At 44.5% G+C, this 17,460-nt stretch overlaps 1 protein-coding gene across 4 annotated transcripts in view; it reads right to left on the reverse strand.

The window, feature by feature from the left end:
* Window positions 1-17,460, reverse strand: part of OTUD7B (OTU deubiquitinase 7B) — a 1,511,480-nt gene that overhangs the window by 497,655 nt on the left and 996,365 nt on the right. For all 4 annotated transcript variants that reach the window (XM_044079900.1, XM_044079902.1, XM_044079901.1 and 1 more), the window contains one exon: window positions 2,506-2,633. In XM_044079900.1, the coding sequence (XP_043935835.1) occupies window positions 2,506-2,633 (128 nt within the window). The remainder of the gene's footprint in view (window positions 1-2,505; window positions 2,634-17,460) is intronic.

Raw genomic sequence — 17,460 nt, forward strand, 5'->3', positions numbered from 1 at the left:
GTGCTTAGTTTTCCTGTGTACATTTTTTTTCAGTGTGAACATTTGCTGAAATGAACATTCAATGGATAGGGTTCACTTAACTGAACCTTCGATCAATTAACAAAGGCTCGTTTATGATGTGGGTTTACAGTTTCACTTGGGATTACTTTGCAATTGCTCAGTCTACCCCAGTGCCCTTTCCTTACTAGCAGGAAGTCTACTCAAGTTGCATACTGGCCACTCTTTTTTGTGATTTTGTGGCTGTCACTCTTGCTGAACTATGTGTCAGCCACCATCAAGCCATTTTCCACACAGAAGTTTAGAATAGTGTAACCCCACCCATGTGGACCCAAGGTAGTCATCATATCCTGTTCCTTCTGTCCTGATATGTACATTCAGGCCACCCATTATCAGCACCAATTCATTCTGTTCTACTTTATTTAGCAGGTCTTGCAACTGCTGTCTGAATGCACTCTTCTTCAGTACCACAACCATGCTGTGGGGCGTTGGCTGAGATTATGAATAGTGCCCTAGCCTTAAAACTGGAGTCCGACTGCCTTGAGTCTGTCACTAATTCTGATGACATCCTTCACTGTATTCTGAAATCTCTCCCTCACCACAATTTCCACACCAGTTATAATCTGTCCTCCTACCGAGTAGTCAACTGTGGATCACAATCCAAGTGGCTTTGCTGCACACCCTTACATCTTGTTTCCTGGATACATAGGATATCCAGCCTCCACTTTACCATCATGTCACACTTCCAAGCTGCATCTTGTCAGCTAACCTACACTGAGTGCAGCAATTTTTAGTTCATGTTTAGCAGGCTGACTGGTTTTACTGCCAGCTTTTTCTCAAAGCTATTTCAGCTAGCCCAATACTAGCTAGCCTGTAGCTTACTCATACAAGGCTGCTGTACTTTATGGCAGGCACAAAATAGCTAACAGGGGTACATACATGTCCCACTGTTAGCCTGGGTCCCTGCTGTTGGCCAGAGCACACAGAGTCCTTAACCCACTTATTCCCGGCAAATACCCATACCCATTTGGCAGCATTATTTAACACAACAAAACCACCTACAGCCAACTGGCAAACCATTGAGTGTCTAACCCCGACACTGCACACAGACTGTGATCCACAGTTTCCTATCTGGAGGATACTGCATATCATATATGAAGAACAAAGCACTCTTTATACAACTCTTCCCCGTATAGGTACCATCTAGAGTCTGTGCCGCTGTCCACAACTCCATTATTGGGTGAATTTGAGGTGGAAACACTCAGCATGTTTTGGGGAGGTGACACGCCTCAGAAACACAGGGGGAATATACAAACTCCATACAGACAATGACCGGAGGGAGGATCAAATCTAGTACCTTGTGCACGTGAGGTGAAGACTTTAAGTTATGCCAAATAGTATTTTGTTCAGTAGATAACAGTATTTCAAAATGACAGTTCATATAACTTTTTTGGCATGCTCTTTGTTTGCACTGCTTGCCTACCATCAGCCCCTCCTATCCAATCAACCCATTCATTTCTTCATCACTGACGGTAAAAGTCAGATGGCGGGTGTCATTATTAAGGCAACTAACAAGGGGTGGATTGAGGGTTTTTACTTATGGTCATAAACTCCTGCATGCATTTGGCTAAGCAGAGGAAGGGGAATGTGCAATAAGCTGACTGTGCTGGTTGGCCCAAAATTCTGTAAGGGATATTGCCAACAAGCATTCATGCCTCCAACCCTGTGTGGGAAGTGGTTTCACCACAACTCCACTATATAAATAAATTATAATCCTTATGTTCTCCCCATACACCTAGACCCTCCTCTCTCTCCCTGGGAGAGGTGAGGAGGTCATTTTCCTTTACGCCTCTCCCTCTCTGGCTCCTCTAGGATGGGGCTGCTAATTAAACCCAGGTCAGTGTCCTGTTTATGCCCTGGTCTGGGAATTTAGTAAAAATCATGACTCTTACGACATGGCTGAATGTGTCTTCCCTGGTGAAGGACTCAATGTCTATTAGTCAATTCCTCCTTATGGGAGACTTTTTTCTAGTGACTCTTTAAGACATTACTTTTTAACAAAATAAAGAGATCAGAAGCATTTCCCTTGGTACAGGTTTTGGCAGCCATGACAGAAAGCAGTGCACTTTACTCTCCAAAGGCATTATACTATACCATTAATTACTTCTGCAATACAGTAAAAATGGACTGCAGAAAAACATGAGTCAAGGAAGAGCAAACAAAAATACATTTTGCTCTCTGGTTCAACAGGGTCATGACAGTGAAAGGCAGTTGTTCAATGGGTACTACTTAAACAACATTAACCAAATGTGCAATGCTACTATGACTGGCTGTTAGCCAGCTACTTGAAAAGTGCCTGAAAAAAAAAAACATTTGAGACACACAGCCTCAAGGCATGACCTGGCAAATCGGTCATCAAGGAAGGACATCTAGAAATGGAAGAAAAAATGTCACATGTATTATGGATTTCAGATTAAGACACTTTGTAAGAATGCTGCTGTTACATACCTTCTCCTCCGGAGTCCCTCAGCATAGTATCTGCCACTACAATAATGGGCCTCTTCAATACATGTGCAAGAACAAACACATGAAACTCCTCCAGACTCTCATACACTGGTTCCTCTGAATTATCAACTCTGAAAAAAGACATACAAGTGTTAACCTGTAGCAACCAAAAGCAGACAGTAAAACAATTACTCAAACAAAACAAATTTAGCAAGACAAGTAACTACTATTTTTACTCAAATTTAAAAATAAACTACTTGCTATAGGCATCATTACTTGATTTTTATATAAATGAATACATATCAGACCAAAACAAACTCTTGTAACAGTGTGAATGCAGTTATACAGAGTAGAAACTACAGTGAAAAGGGCAGTATCAAAACAAAAATCAAATCAATAAAAAACAGCATACCTGTTTGATTTTTGTTTTAAGGAACATCAGTCAGACTAGAACATTTTCTTACAGATAACTGCATTTCTCCCTGTGTTTCTGTAACAGATCTGGTATTTGTATATGAACACATACACATAAGATTCACAAATCTTTTGAGTTTGAAAATTAAAACCGAACAGATCAACTTCATCAAAATTATTTTTAATGACAGTGTTTTGTGTGTGTGTGTGTGTGTGTGTGTGTGTGTGGGGGGGGGGGTCTTTGCTCTCCCAAAGCGCATATGCAAAGTGCCTTGTCCTCTGAACTCCAGAGGAACTCTTACAACCATTTCATTTAACTCAATCATTTTGCCAATTCAGATATTAGTTCTCAAAAATCTGTAATTTAGTTCCAGGAAGAACAGGTCCCATCCACAGCCTTTAGAGAAGAAATGTCTAATATTTACTTAGACTGATTACTGGGTGGGGAATATAGACTTGTTATGGTTATGTCATACAGGTCTTAAAGGAAGCTCACTGCCATTAAGTTAGCATTAGTATTCCTTTACTTCACATATACTTATCAAGATTATTTTTGAAGAAGTCGAGGACTGACTTCCATCTAAGAGGAGGCTTAGACCATAACTTTGAAAGACACTGCACTGCATCAGTCATTTTTTTCCTGTTATATTTGTTTTTCTGATTAGTGCCAGCTCCTACAGTGGTGCTGTATTCAAGGTACGTACTTTTAAATAGCACTATCACGGTCTAAAAGAAGTAATCACTCCCTTACACTCAGCATTTATCAGAATAATTATCGAGTACCATAAGCAACACTTGTAGGTACCGCAAAATCACGATTTGTTATACATGCACTTATTTACACATGTAGTTCTACAGTTGCAGGGACTGCAATTATGATTTTCACACTTTCAACAGTACTCCCACTCTTGTGGAAGACGAAAAGAGTTTTTAACCAGGTCCTACTTGAACTCAGAGTCAGGAGGCTTTTCCAAGACCTAACTCTAAAGTAACAGTACAGTAGTATACCTGCTTGCCATACCTACCAAGAATGAAATCACACAGCAATCAGCCCAACAAGAGCCAAGCATCTGCTTTCTTGGGAGTCACAGCAGCAAATGTATCCCTGACAACTGTCTCTATGCATGACCAAAGGCTCCTCAACCTTCAAAAGATGCACAATTTTTGTGTTTTTCGGAAAAAATGGGGACCCATGGCCAATTTGTCAAGAATTCCATCTCCCTAAGAGCTGGAGAATGGCGAGTACTCAATGTCCTTACCCACTTCAGAGACCATGCCTGCTGTACCCTGAGATTCTTCACTGAATTCTGAAAAGGTGCAAGTCTACCAGCATCAACTAGTTCCAGAAGTAAGCTCATACAAGGTTTCAGACAGCAGAAAACATGCAATAGTCACACAATTTTTACTGGACAGGGGTCTGGTTCCAGGGAGTGTGCCCAACAAGGTATCATGTAGGTCAACCAAATCATATTTCACAAGGCCTCATTTCAATGCTCAAAGCTCAGACTCGCACCAGACAGGCATCTGCTTGATGTCTAGGTCTTGAAACAAGCTCAGGTGACCACCATAATGGGGGACAACAGCTAAAGGTGAACTGCAAGAACACTCATTAAAGAGAGTCTACATTTCAGGGTAGCCACAAACCGTGGCCAAACTACATTCATAGGTGACTACTAGGCTAACAACCCTGGGGGGGGGGGTCATGCTTCTCAAGGTGTGAGGTATATACCTTAACTATTAAGCCAAGCCCTAAAAATGTTGACTTGCCTCAAGCTCTAAATGATTTGGGAATATGTAGTAGTCAAACCTTGAAGCAAACAGCTCCAGGGTGGAAGCCAGGGGTCAGTCTCCATAGACCCCTCATCAGCCAAGGTGGAGGACCAGTGCAGACATGAGATTTCCTTTATCAAGAATGACCAAAGCACTTACAGGATCTGGAAAGCCATATCGACAAAGAATGCAGTTTCAGAGGAGCGAGTTTTTAAATTACATTCAAGCTTTGATCCTTTTGGAAATGGCAAGGCACTATGATGGAGACCTTCCCACTACTACCTATATGAGGGACATTCAAAGACGTCCTCCTAATAGTGAGGCAACCCAGGTAATTCATCCTCTAAACACCCGCACCATAGCAGGGCTCAACTTTTGTTACCTATGGCAGCTCTCCAAGTACTGCTCCTCCTGAAGACATGAAAAGCAATGAGAGTCCTAGTTTGAAAAATGTCAAATTATATAAAGTCACAGAGCCCATCAAGGAGGGTACCCTGATGCTGTACCTATACTTGAAGTAAACTGTCATTCTCTGCAGTACTCTGTGCACTTTATTTTAGAATGTTGGTTGCAAACAGCATCTCCAGTACAGTCACAACTCTTGCCTATGTGAATATCATGACTTAGCTGTTGAGTTTCTAACTGCACAGGGACTTGCTTTATTTTAGAAATATAATTTTTCTCCATTTTAGACATCTTTTAAGCAAGTAAATCCTATGCATATATAGAATAAAGCAAAGGAAACAAACAAACAGATTAAATGTTCAGCAGGAAAAGCTCCTGTGCAGATAACTACAAACCCCTAACAGGTTTGTAGTGCTTAAAGTACATTTGCCCTGTTGCTCCAGTCAGTCCCTAGCTGTCAATTAAAAACTAGGAAAAAAATGAACATATGAAATCTTACTACAGAAATTTGTTAGAAAAACAAACAAGCCTATAAGACTAAGATTACTTTCAAATTAGCTCCTGTTAATTTAGAGGAAAAGTAAATCAAATGCACTCATAATAGAGCAGCTTTGTAATGTTCTACCGAATTGCTACTTTATACTGTTTTTTTTTTTGCTGTCGTGACTGTGATTTTAGATTTCAAATACCTCTGCACTTAACATAGGCTAGATTCAGTCTTATGGAATCTAGACTGCCTTCTACCACTTGAGCACTAAAACCAGCTCTTCACGGAGATATTGAAAGATCTGTGGCATCTATTGCTTCCAACTAACTATAAGTGCCTGTTTTTGCTCTTATCTGCATTCTGTTTGAATTGTCAGAACTGTTTTTGGCCACATTTTACTGCATTCTGTACTAGTCTGGCTGTAGCATAGCCCAGTTCCAGGCTTGCTGTTTCTGGGTCTGTTTTGTAACCTCTAAGCATCACATTCAAGCCATTTTTGTTGGAGGCCTTTTGGCACCCTTGTGGGAGGAGAGTGCTGTCTGGGTCCCATTTAATTGAGGGTGACTGGACAAGTGGGAGGAGAGTGCTGTCTGGGTCCCATTTAATTGAGGGTGACTGGACAAGAGCTCAGAGAGTGCGTCCTCGTTTGCTGGTCTGAATTAAGAGTTGCTTCTTGCTTTACATAAGCCATGTGTCTGCGCTTTCTACGTGTAGCTCACCATTGTGCACTGCCGCGCATCTGTAGTTACCGTTGGTGTTTATAGTAGTAAATGCTTTGCTTGTTAAATTTTCCCTTAACACTTTGCTTGTGGTCATCCAGAGGTTTTTCGCAGCTCAGCTCTACTGCCAGGTAGACCACTAAGCCTAACCTCAGAGGTTCCAACACACCTCTCACCCACTAGCCATTCCCAAGTGTGACCTCTCTTCCTGACCAAATAAATTTACCTAACACTATCGATGTACAATTTCCCACAGTTTCTCCAGCTAGCTTAGTCAACATGGACATCCTGAAGCACTGCAGTAACTGCCTTACATTCACAGACAACCCTCTGCTCCTAGACCACACAAACTCAACATGTGAAAAATATAACTATATTAATAACCTTGAATCCATGCTCTTTCACACACCAGTCAGTACATATGATAATGAGCAGGTCATCAGCATGCACACCTCTCCTCCTATTCCACCCACACCCCACATAACTACGTATGTGGAGGTCCTCACCAGAAACATACCTAAACACCACAGACGTCCCAAACGCAAACATAAGCCCGCTACACATAATACTTCCTCTGCAGAACACAATGCACAACAGCTCACATTCCAGTGTCTCACTTGTCAAGGCCTTGAGGTAAAACAGAAAAATAAACATATTAGTCATAGGTGATTCCACCGTTGAGACACACGGATGTTCCGCTCACCAGGCTGGATAAGGAGAAGGTCATGATCAGCTGTTTGTCAGGTGCCAGAATCCACCACATGACGCATGCTTGTTATGACTGTCATAGTCCGTGTTGGTGTGAACGACTTGAAATGTACCTCTCTGGACCATATGAAGACAGACAAGATTGAGCTCTTGGACTATATGTCTCGGGCTGCTATGTCCTTAGCCTTAAGCGGCATTTTACCTTCACCTAGGATGATGCCTCAATGCAAACAGAAAATGATTGACTTCAATAAGTGGCTTAGTTTCTGGTGTCATTCCAAGGGGATACAGTATCTGTCAGCCAGGGATGACATGATCGACAAACCTCGATGCTTTGCCAAAGATGTCAACCCTGAGATTTCGGCTACTGGCCAAGGCTCTTGCCACCCCCATAATGCTTTTTTAGGCACTGTCTCAAGGACAAAATTCCCCAACATAAGAACTCCATCCAAGAACAACCTCAAATTTTTGCTGCTAGAATTTGATGATGCAGGAACGGGAACCAAATTTGTCGAGGCCAGTAAGGGGCAATGAGGATCATCTTGCATCCCAATGTGGTAGCTTTCTGAATTAGTTTGGGAATCAGGGAAAACGGAGGCAATGCATAAAGAAGTCCCTGAGGCCAATCGTGAACTAGAGCGTCTCTGGGGGAGTGTCCGGGAAGAGGGAGGAGAGAGAAGAAATTGTTGCACTTGCTGTTTAAGGGGGTGGCAAAAAGGTCGCAGCAAGGCTGACCCCATTTGCGGAAGATTTGGTCCACCACTGTCTGATTGAGAGACCACTCGTGAGGCATGAGAATTGCTCTGCTCAGCCTGTCCACTATAACGCTGGACTGCCCAGGGATGTGCGCTGCTATTAGAAACAGTTGGGAAGAGATCGCCCACTGCCAGAGTCTGAGTGCTTCTCGACATAGGGGGTAGGAACTGGTTCCGCCCTGCTTGTTGATGTACCACACTACAGACATATTGTCTGTTTGAATTGCAATGGTCCCGGTGGGAAGAGAGTTGTGAAGAGCTTGCAACGCCAAAAGCACGGCCCTCATCTCCAAGACATTGATATGCAGATGGTACTCGTGAGGCTGCCAGGTGCCTTGGACTGTTCTGCCCTGAAAATGCCCCCCCCCCGATCAGGGAGGCATCAGTGGTCACCGTAGCCACTGGAGGAGGAAGAGCAAATGGTCTGCCCTGGGGAACCGATGGGGAAACCATCCACCAAGCAAGTTGGTTTTTGCATGTCTGTGTGGTCATTATCTTGTGTGACATTGGAAGTTGTTGGAAAGACCATTGGGTGAACAGCATCCACTGAAGAATCCTCATATGAAGACGAGCAAGGGGAACTAGTAAGATAGCCGCTGCCATGAGACCCAAGGTTTTTAGGACGAATCTGGCCTGAATTTTTTTGCATCCTAATAAGACCTGCACACGGCGAATGTCTAGCACTCTGTCTAATGGAAGTCTCGCTGACATGTCCTTAGTATTTAAGTTTGCGCCTATAAAGGTGATAGATTGACAAGGCAACAATGCAGATTTTTCGAAATTTATTGTGATGCCTAGTTTGGAGCAAGTTTGGATGGTGTAGTCTCTGGCTCGCAGCAAGTGATGTCTGGTGGTAGCAGTAAGGAGCCAGTCGTCTAAATACAGAAACACCTGGAATCCTTGCCATCTCAGGTGAGCGGTAACTACTGCCAAACATTTGGTGAAAACCCTGGGGGCTGTGGTGAGACCAAAGGGCAGAGCGCTCTGAACTGATAATGACTGGCTCCCAGCTGGAAATGGAGGAATCTTCTGGAGCGTCTGTCCATTTTGATATGGTACTACACGTCCTGAAGATCTACGGAGCACATCCAATTGTCCTGACCCAGAAAGGGTAAAATGGACTGTAGCATGACCATCTGGAACTTCGTTCTTTGAACAGACCTGTTTAGTCTACTGAGATCCAGAATGGGTCTCCATCCCCTGTCTTTTTTGGTACCAAAAAGAACCTTGAGTAAATTCCAGATCCTTGCTGGTCTGCTGGGACTGGCTGGCTGGCTCTTTCTTAGCAGTTTTGACATTTCTTGAACTGCTTGATCCCTTAGATTGGGTGGAACATCTGGAAGGGATTTGTTGGGAATGTGGGGAGTGCGAAAAAAGGGGATTTTGTAGCCTTCGGATATGATAGACAGTACCCATTTGTCTTGTGTTATACTTTGCCAGGCTTTTGGTACAGCGATAATCTTCCCCCGACTGCCTCCGAAGGTGGACAGCCGGGCAGCACTTCAGGGATGCTGGAAGGGCTTGTCAGAGAAAGATTCTCTTTGGCCCTGATTTTGCAGACCCCTCTGCCCCTAGGGCGGCGTCTATTGTTGTTCCCTCCTGTGCCCCTGGAGGGGAACTCTCCACGTGCGTCAGGCACGGCTCCCTGGGGTTTCCGGAACCACATCTTCCCACTCTTCTGACCCTTGGGATACGGTCTTGAAGCAGTGGAAAAACGGACTCCCACAGCAGAGTGTGTCTTGCCTTCCTGTTCACACCTGGTAAGGGTATCCTTCGCCTGTGGTCCAAACAGAGCAGAACCATCAAAGGGGGTGTTGATGAAAGACGCCCTGAAGGGTTCCGCAAAGTTGCATAACCGCATCCAAGCGTGCCTCCTCAAAGCCACGCCTGTGCCTGCAGCCCTACTCGCGTCATCGGCTGCATAAGAGATGAGCCGCATGGAGGAGTTTACTACCGAATTAAGAGCTGCCAGCTGGGAGGCAACCTTAGCCTGGGTCCCTAAAGCTGATTGATCTTGAAGGGTATCTCCTAGCTCTTTATGGAGATCCCTTGGAAGGCGGGTAAAGTGGCACAAATAGTTCAGCGACCTCATAGAGAAGGTCGCTGAGGAAAACATCCGCTTCCCATATCTATCCATTGTCCTAGATTCCTTATTAGGGGGATGGACAGACGAAGAAGTTTCAGCCAACTCCTTTTTTGTGGCCGCTGCTACCACCATGGCATCAACAGGAACACCCTTCGTCAGAAATTGCTTGTCCTGTGGTGCAGTAATAAATTTTGTGGGTCTTCGGGGGGTTGGTTTCACTGTGTCTGGGGCTGACCACGCCTTCATAGCCACTACAGGCATCAGTGGATCGAAAGACGGAGACACCCAGGAGGTGGAGGGTCGGGAACCAAACGCGTCCAGGAATACCAACTCATCCTCGGAAGGGTTAAGGGTAGTCCAGTTCCCCCTCTGCCTAAGTATCTCAAGGATGTCTGAGAAAGAGACGTCCTCAGAGGGGATCTCGGGGACCCTTCCGAATCCTCTAAGTCGGAATCTTAAGTGACAGACTCAGGGGAGTCAACATGCTTCTTCTTGCATTTCCTCTTTCGAGGGGGCTCGTCTGAATGATCAGGGGAGGCCTCGGAAGAGGAAGATACACCCAATGGGGTGCCCAGGAGCGCTTGTTCCCCACGCTTGGGTCTGGAGGAGGAGCAGAGGCAGACGCAGGCACCATGGGGGGAGGAGCCGATGAGGCTGATCGTGGGGCTGACTTCGAGGCCAGCACACTCCTCATGACCTCGAAGGCGCCCCTTCCCAACAGTGGAGAAGGCTCCAACTCCGAAGAGACCGGAATCCTTCCCGGCACCGAGAGGGACAGCTCCGAAGCCGATGTAGGAGCCGAACTCACCTGCTCCGAAGTTCCGAGAGGGAGAACAGGGTCGGACAAGGGTCCGATGCCACTCGCCCGCTCGGAGCTGATGAGGGAGACCCAGTGCCCAGATCCTTCCAAGGACGGCACCATGGAGGTGATCAGAGCTGACGACAGAACGGAAAGGGTAGGTATCGGCGCCGACGGTTCCACGATCCAAGCCCCAGCGAGCTCCGGCTCCGAACTCAAAGAATTAGTCGAAGGAGAAACTACTGCAGAGACAGGCGGAGCCGAACCCCGATGAGGGGGGCTGGATAACATTTTTGCCAGGGCCTGCGATTTTAGAAGCCTGCTCACCACTCTCTCCAAATCGTGGTCAGATAGTCTAGAAGACCAAGAAGAGTGGGATCGATGACTTCGCTCCGACTCTAATAGAGGTGACCCTGGAGCCGTGCGTATCGACTCTAGGGATGGAGATCTAGAGCGTTTTTGGCTCCCTGACGGTTCCAACACCAGAGTCGGGGCCGACTGGGATACAGGTACTTTGGTTCCACCGGCTTCGTTGGCTTAGAAGGTTTCACTGGCTGGGCCTTAGCCGGTGACCCTTCAGGCTTAAGTAAACCCCTAAGGATTAGCTTATTCCTACGCTCCTGCAGGACTCTTGGACTAAAGGCATGACACACCGAAAAAGAGTCCTGCAGGTGTAGGGTGCCCAAACAGTAGACACAAGAAGTGTGACCATCTGTCAGTGACATCTTCTGACAGTATGAGTCACACTTCTTGAATCCAGATACTTTCGTATCTTTGGACATTCCTGTAAAAAGGAAATGTCAATCACAGAGAAAAGCAATAAAAGGGAAGTAGGTACGGGTTTCCGAGGAAGGGAGACTAAATTACAAAAAACTAACTAGACCAGTAGAACTACTAACACGACTATAATTCAAACAATTTTTTTAAAAGATAACAATAAAATAGAAAAATACAACCTGAGCCAGTAAAGGCAACCTCGCAGCAGAAGCGGCAAACGAGATCTGGGTATCTAGCACCAGGCATCATGGGATATAGGGGGGCCTCGAGCCAGTAGGCAGCTCTCGAGCTTTTGAAGATGGCCGAGTCGGAGCAGAGGATCAGCTCCGAACCCAAAAGCCCAACCAGCAAGAATGAAGGCGAGATAGACAACTTAACATTAAATATTACCTGTGGCAGGCACCATTTTTACAACTACAACCACCCTTGTCACTATCAGTTAACTCTGTTACCTGATTGTTTCTAGCCCCCTCATAAGAGCAACTAACAGGGTCTCTACCCGCTTCGCTCCCCACCCTGCCCCCTATTCCCTCCCGCCCCCAGTGGTCCCACCTTTATTACACTCACAAACCCCTCCCATCTTTCCAGTAGCCAACCACAGCGCTAACCCAACACTACCTCCTCCATCTTCCCACTACTATCACACCTCCTCAACTAACATGTACAAGCATACCTTACCTATGCTCACTGCATGCACTCTCCTTGCATATCTTACATCCTACCAAAGCCCCATCATTCCCCCAATCAACCACTACCACTGTACTACTACTCCCACCACCACTCATGTCTCACCCTCACTCAGCTCCCCTCCCACCAACTCAAGAAACATCCCTATGCACCCCCCACATATTCTACCAACTATATTACTCAAACATAAAGCATCCCTACAACTTAACACAGTAACCCTCCCACCATACCTATTACTCAAAGAGCACAATCATAAAGTTTCCCTTATAAACAAACACATTCAAAAACTGAGAAATCTAATAACCTCATGCATATCTAAACTAGCCCTAAGTGGAGATATCCACCCCAACCCTGGCCCTACCATCTCCAACCCCAATCCTCATAATCAGACTGGAAACCACAACTTCTCCCATATTACAGCCAATAGAAAGCCAAGTGACTTCCTTCTACTAAGCCTAAATATTAGAAGTATATCCAACAAAGTCCATGAACTCCATGCCACCATAGACTTGTACTCCCCAGATATAGTCATCCTGACAGAAACCTGGCTAAAACCTCACATTACCAGTGAGCAAATACTCCCTACAGGTTATGGCATACTAAGAGTAGACCGGCTAAACAAGAAAGGAGGCGGTGTAGCTATAATATTTAAACAGCATCTAAACATCCAGATCTTAAAATCATCAGCTCCACAAATAGGCAAAGAATAAATAATATATACCAACCTCAAAATAAACCAAAACAAAACCATCAACATAACTGGATGCTACTTCCCACCTGGCCAAAACATCCCTCCACTAGAAAACCTCCTCAACTGATCTACTCACCATCTCCCCCAAGAAACTATCATTTTAAGTGATTTCAGTATTGACTGGCAATCCTGTTCTGGCAACCATCCAACCCATCATGTAAACTTTTAGGACCCACGTGTTCTGGGTTATAATGCGCCAATTTTGAGAAAAAACGTGCTAATTTTCCCCCTAATGGTGCTGCCAAGGTGATAAGTGCTTGGTGCAGGCAGGGGGAAGTCATTGGGACTGTTTCCTGTATGGTTGTGATTTGTCTTCTCCAACTTTGGAGGTAGAAGCCCCCCACCATTGCTTTGGGCGGTATGAACCTTGTGCCTGGGATCTGCCTCTAGGGCATCTGGATCTGCCCCTTTCAGGTCTGTCTGACACAGGAAAGAACCAATTCTTTGTTGGCCAGTGTCTACTAAACCTAGGTGGCTGTACTTGTAAAAAATCTTTGACCGTTTGCATAGATTTAGCTTTGTCCTCCATTTTCTTTAACACCTCTACTGCCTTAACACTAAACAAAGTATCATGCTGTAAAGGTGCATCTAATAATTTATCTTTAACATGATCAGGCAGATTTTGTTCCTTTAACCAAGCATGCCTCCTCCTAATTACAGAACCTGTGACTGCGGCCCTGCAGGAGGCCTCTAAAGAATCAAAACCACATTGCAAAGTATGCTTTCCAACTCGTTCAGCTGTATGCAATAAATCCTGCATTTCCTGGTTTTCTGCACATTCAGAGTTTAACAACATTTTCTGTTTAAGCAATGCCATGCCATGTTGCTGATATTTGCAGCGGAAGCCTTAACTCCTTTGGGACCCTGAGAAATAGTTTCTGGGTCTGCAGCAGGGTTTTTGAAAAGGAATTTATGAGAGTCAGGAACCTTGTAATATCTGTCAGGCTTAACAGGAGCTGGACGTAAGGAGTCAGGGGTAAGACTAGACTCCGAAAACACAATCTACAACGTCTAACACAGGAGGGATGGCTAGCGGCTTTTGTGTTGAGGTAGTAAGAGGAAATCCCTAAGCCTCTTTTTAGGTTCTGAAAAATCTTGGCTCTCCCAGTGGAAATGCTCCCTCATGGTATGTAAGGTTTCTCCAAAAGAATAGTCCTCTGGAGGAGAAGCTGAAGGTATAGATTCTTCAGGATCAGAATCCTCATAGGGGGGAAAAGAATATTCCTGATCAGAAGAGGAACCATAAGAAATGGAAACCTGATCAGAAGATTCATAGTCCGTCTCTTGCCTAGGCCTCTTATCAGGAGGGGGATGGGAACCCCTGATCAAGGTAATCAAGTCTTCGGCCATTTTGAGCATCTGTTTTTTGGGCATAGAGGCCTGACCATGTGACTCTTGAGTTGGTTTCTTTGCTTTGGAAGGTGCTTTAGTCTTTGCCTTTGAAGCTGAAGTTGGTTTGATGTAAAAATGTTTAGGTCTGAATACACCCTCAGAAGCCAGTGCCTGCTCAGCGGCTCCTGACCCATCTGAAGGGATAATATCCAAGGCTCCAATACCTTGAGTTTCCGGCAGCATAGCCGACTCCACGTGGGAGTCGGTAGCGGCCTGCGACTCTAAAGTAGCGGGTGTCAGGGGTTGCGAAAGCGCTTCACTGAGGACCGGCAAACCAGTGGCTGGCTTAGGAGAAGCTTTGTTGTCGGTTTTGGGCCTCGGTTGTCTATCTCTTTCCTTTTCTTTGCGTTTTTTGTGAACTCCGGTAGTCGGATGGCTATCAGACGACATTTCTGGATAATTAAACTGGCGTCCAAAATAGTTTAAAGCAAAGTCATACTGGCGCTTAATAGTGCATTGGTTAAATCTAGCACAAAACCGACAACCTGAAACGTTGTGATCAGGGCCTAGGCAAGGAATACAGTAAGAATGAAAATCCTTATGAAGTATTTGCTTCCCACAAGAAATACAATTATTAACTTTTTCTGACATCGGTCTGGAGCAAGAAAAAGGTTTCCCCAACGAGTACTTAGCTTTACTGAAGACTTCGGATCTGAAACTCTAACACGAAAATCTCAGGAGTCGGCCGACTGGCACTTGCGAACTGCTTCGGCTTCGGGCACCGCGCGGGAAGAAAGACTAAAGAAAATGGCATCGGCTGCTTCTTTTATACCCCTGATGACCTGACGTCAGGGAAGGGGCGACGGCAGCTAACGCAGGACCCAAGACTTTGGAATTCTGGCCGGCTGAGGGCAACCTGCCAGCAGGATTACCCAAATGTAATGACTGCAACAGTGAAACACGAAGAACATCATCCCTATATCAGCATGACACACCCTTAGATATAAGCCATGCAATGAAAAAGGACTTCTTACAATAGCAGATAAATGGAGATAAATGGACAATTATTTATCAAAATAGGTACCAGATGTACAATTACGGGATTAATTTTCAAGGAGCGTCATGCATGCCAAAGGATACAACTGTACATTTCTTGGCATTTAGTTTCAGTCTATGACCTTTGCACCTGATATTTTTTTTGGGACAGGCCCTCTTGTAGGTTCCCGATGTCCACAAGGGGAATTTATAATAGTAACAATTTTGTAACCATCCACACAATCCTTTTACATTAGTTCTGACTTCCAAGATGTAAATGCCAAAAAGCAGCAGCCCCAGATGCGCTCCACTAGTGACAGGTGTTTTGAAGGAGATAGAGCTGCTCACCCTTACATCTTTGTCCCCTACTTGTGAGCCAGTTTGCTATGTATCACATTACAGATGAGTTAACATTTACCTGGGAGAGTTGATCTATGACAAGTTAAGAGTAGGACAGTATCAAACAACTTTGCAAAGTCGAGAAGGCAATCAATGTGTAATTATTTGCCATCATCGATTGTCTCAGTGACCTTTTTGAAGATGTCAGCTAAGTTAACCAGGCAGGACCTGACTTCAATGAATCCAAACTGGGTTGAGATGAGAGTATGCATGTCACCTACATTTATTAGTGTCATAAGATATGCACAGTAACAGCACACATTATTACAGGGGAGATGAGCAAACATTTTTTTCTCTTTTGGAGGCTGGGAACTACAACTGTGTAAGTAAATCTACCATAAAAGCAGATTTTCTAATATATCAGTGTTGCAGTGGTCTAAGCTACTTGGGTTCTACCACCTCATGACCAACCAGATTTCAATGATTTTGGGCACCTTCCATGACCTCTGTTTGGAGCTTGAGAGGAGCTCCATAAAAAGACAGAGCACAAATCTCTCAAGATTTGTTTGCCTAGAATAAAGGGAGGTAAGAACTCTGAAATAATAATGCCAGGAACCCAAACCAATAGTAATCTACAAGCACAAGGGGTATAACACATCCAAACCCTGGCAAAAATAAAATGGAAAAAAAAACTGTACAATAAAGGTGGCTGGAAGGAGGAGGAACAACTGCAGCAAAGATCTATTAAGAACATCTGGTATGCTTAGTTTACTTGAACAACTGTAATATGTCTAACATAAGGATCACTGTTGCATCAGCTTAAGCTATTTGGACAGACTAACATGGCTTAAAAACAGAGAAGGAATAAGGCCAATAAACAGACACCACAAGCCTGAACAACGGTCTTTGCAAATCCTGTTCTGGACCTGGGGAAGAAATCCACTTTGTAAAGATATCTACAGAGGACAAAGTAGCTGTCTCTAGAATATTTCTAGAGTCCACAACTCTTGAGAAAGCCAGTGAAGAAGTTAAAACCCTTGTGGAATGAGCCCAAACCTTGCCTGAAAGCAGCTTATTATGGTGAGCATAACAAAAGTCAATAGCCTGAGACAACCATTTGGAAATAGTCTGCTTTGACACTGGCTGCCCTTTCCTCTTACGTTTAAAGGAGGGGAACAACTGATTATCTTAAAGACCAGGTCTGATGCATCTGTGGTAGTAAAATGTGGGGGCTGGGGGGGAGCAGAAGGGAGAATGTAGGACGTAGAGTGCAAAAGAACTGGTCTACCCACCACAGAATCACCCTCTGCAAATCCTAGAGCTGGAATCTGAAAGGACAAAGTGTGTAGATACCGAATCCAGACTTACTGGTGTTACCATTTTATTTTTTCCATGTGAAGTCTGGCCAGGGGAAGCATAAGAATCCTCAATGCCACGTACACCAAAGTCCTTAGAAATTCCTAATAGATACATGGGTTTGATTGCAGAAATTCAAAAATAAGTGGAGAAACATTTGCACTTAAGTCTAGAGGAAGAAAGCCTCTTCTCAGGGCAGAACCTAACAAACATCCTAGAATACAATTTTGAGAAAAGGAAAGAAAGAACATTTCTGAAGCTGATTTGAAAATCCAGACTAAGTAGAAGATTCTGAACAATCACTAAAGACTTTTTTGACAGCTGGAAAAAGAGAGTCTTTAAAGATAAAAAGGTCATGTGATATGGAAAGATGTGAATGCCTAGAATTCAGCAATAAGTAGTAGGCACTTTGCAAATACTCATGGTGCAGAGAAATCCAAATAGTAAGACAGAGAACTGACAGGGTATGTCAGACAGAGCCAATCAAACACCTGAGCTGTTCACCACTGGAAATGTGAGGATAGGCATCCTTTAAATC

This window comes from Protopterus annectens, chromosome 8.part0 (genome assembly GCF_019279795.1).
Source record: "Protopterus annectens isolate FY-2018-M chromosome 8.part0, PAN1.0, whole genome shotgun sequence".
Taxonomy (NCBI): Eukaryota; Metazoa; Chordata; order Ceratodontiformes; family Protopteridae; genus Protopterus; species Protopterus annectens.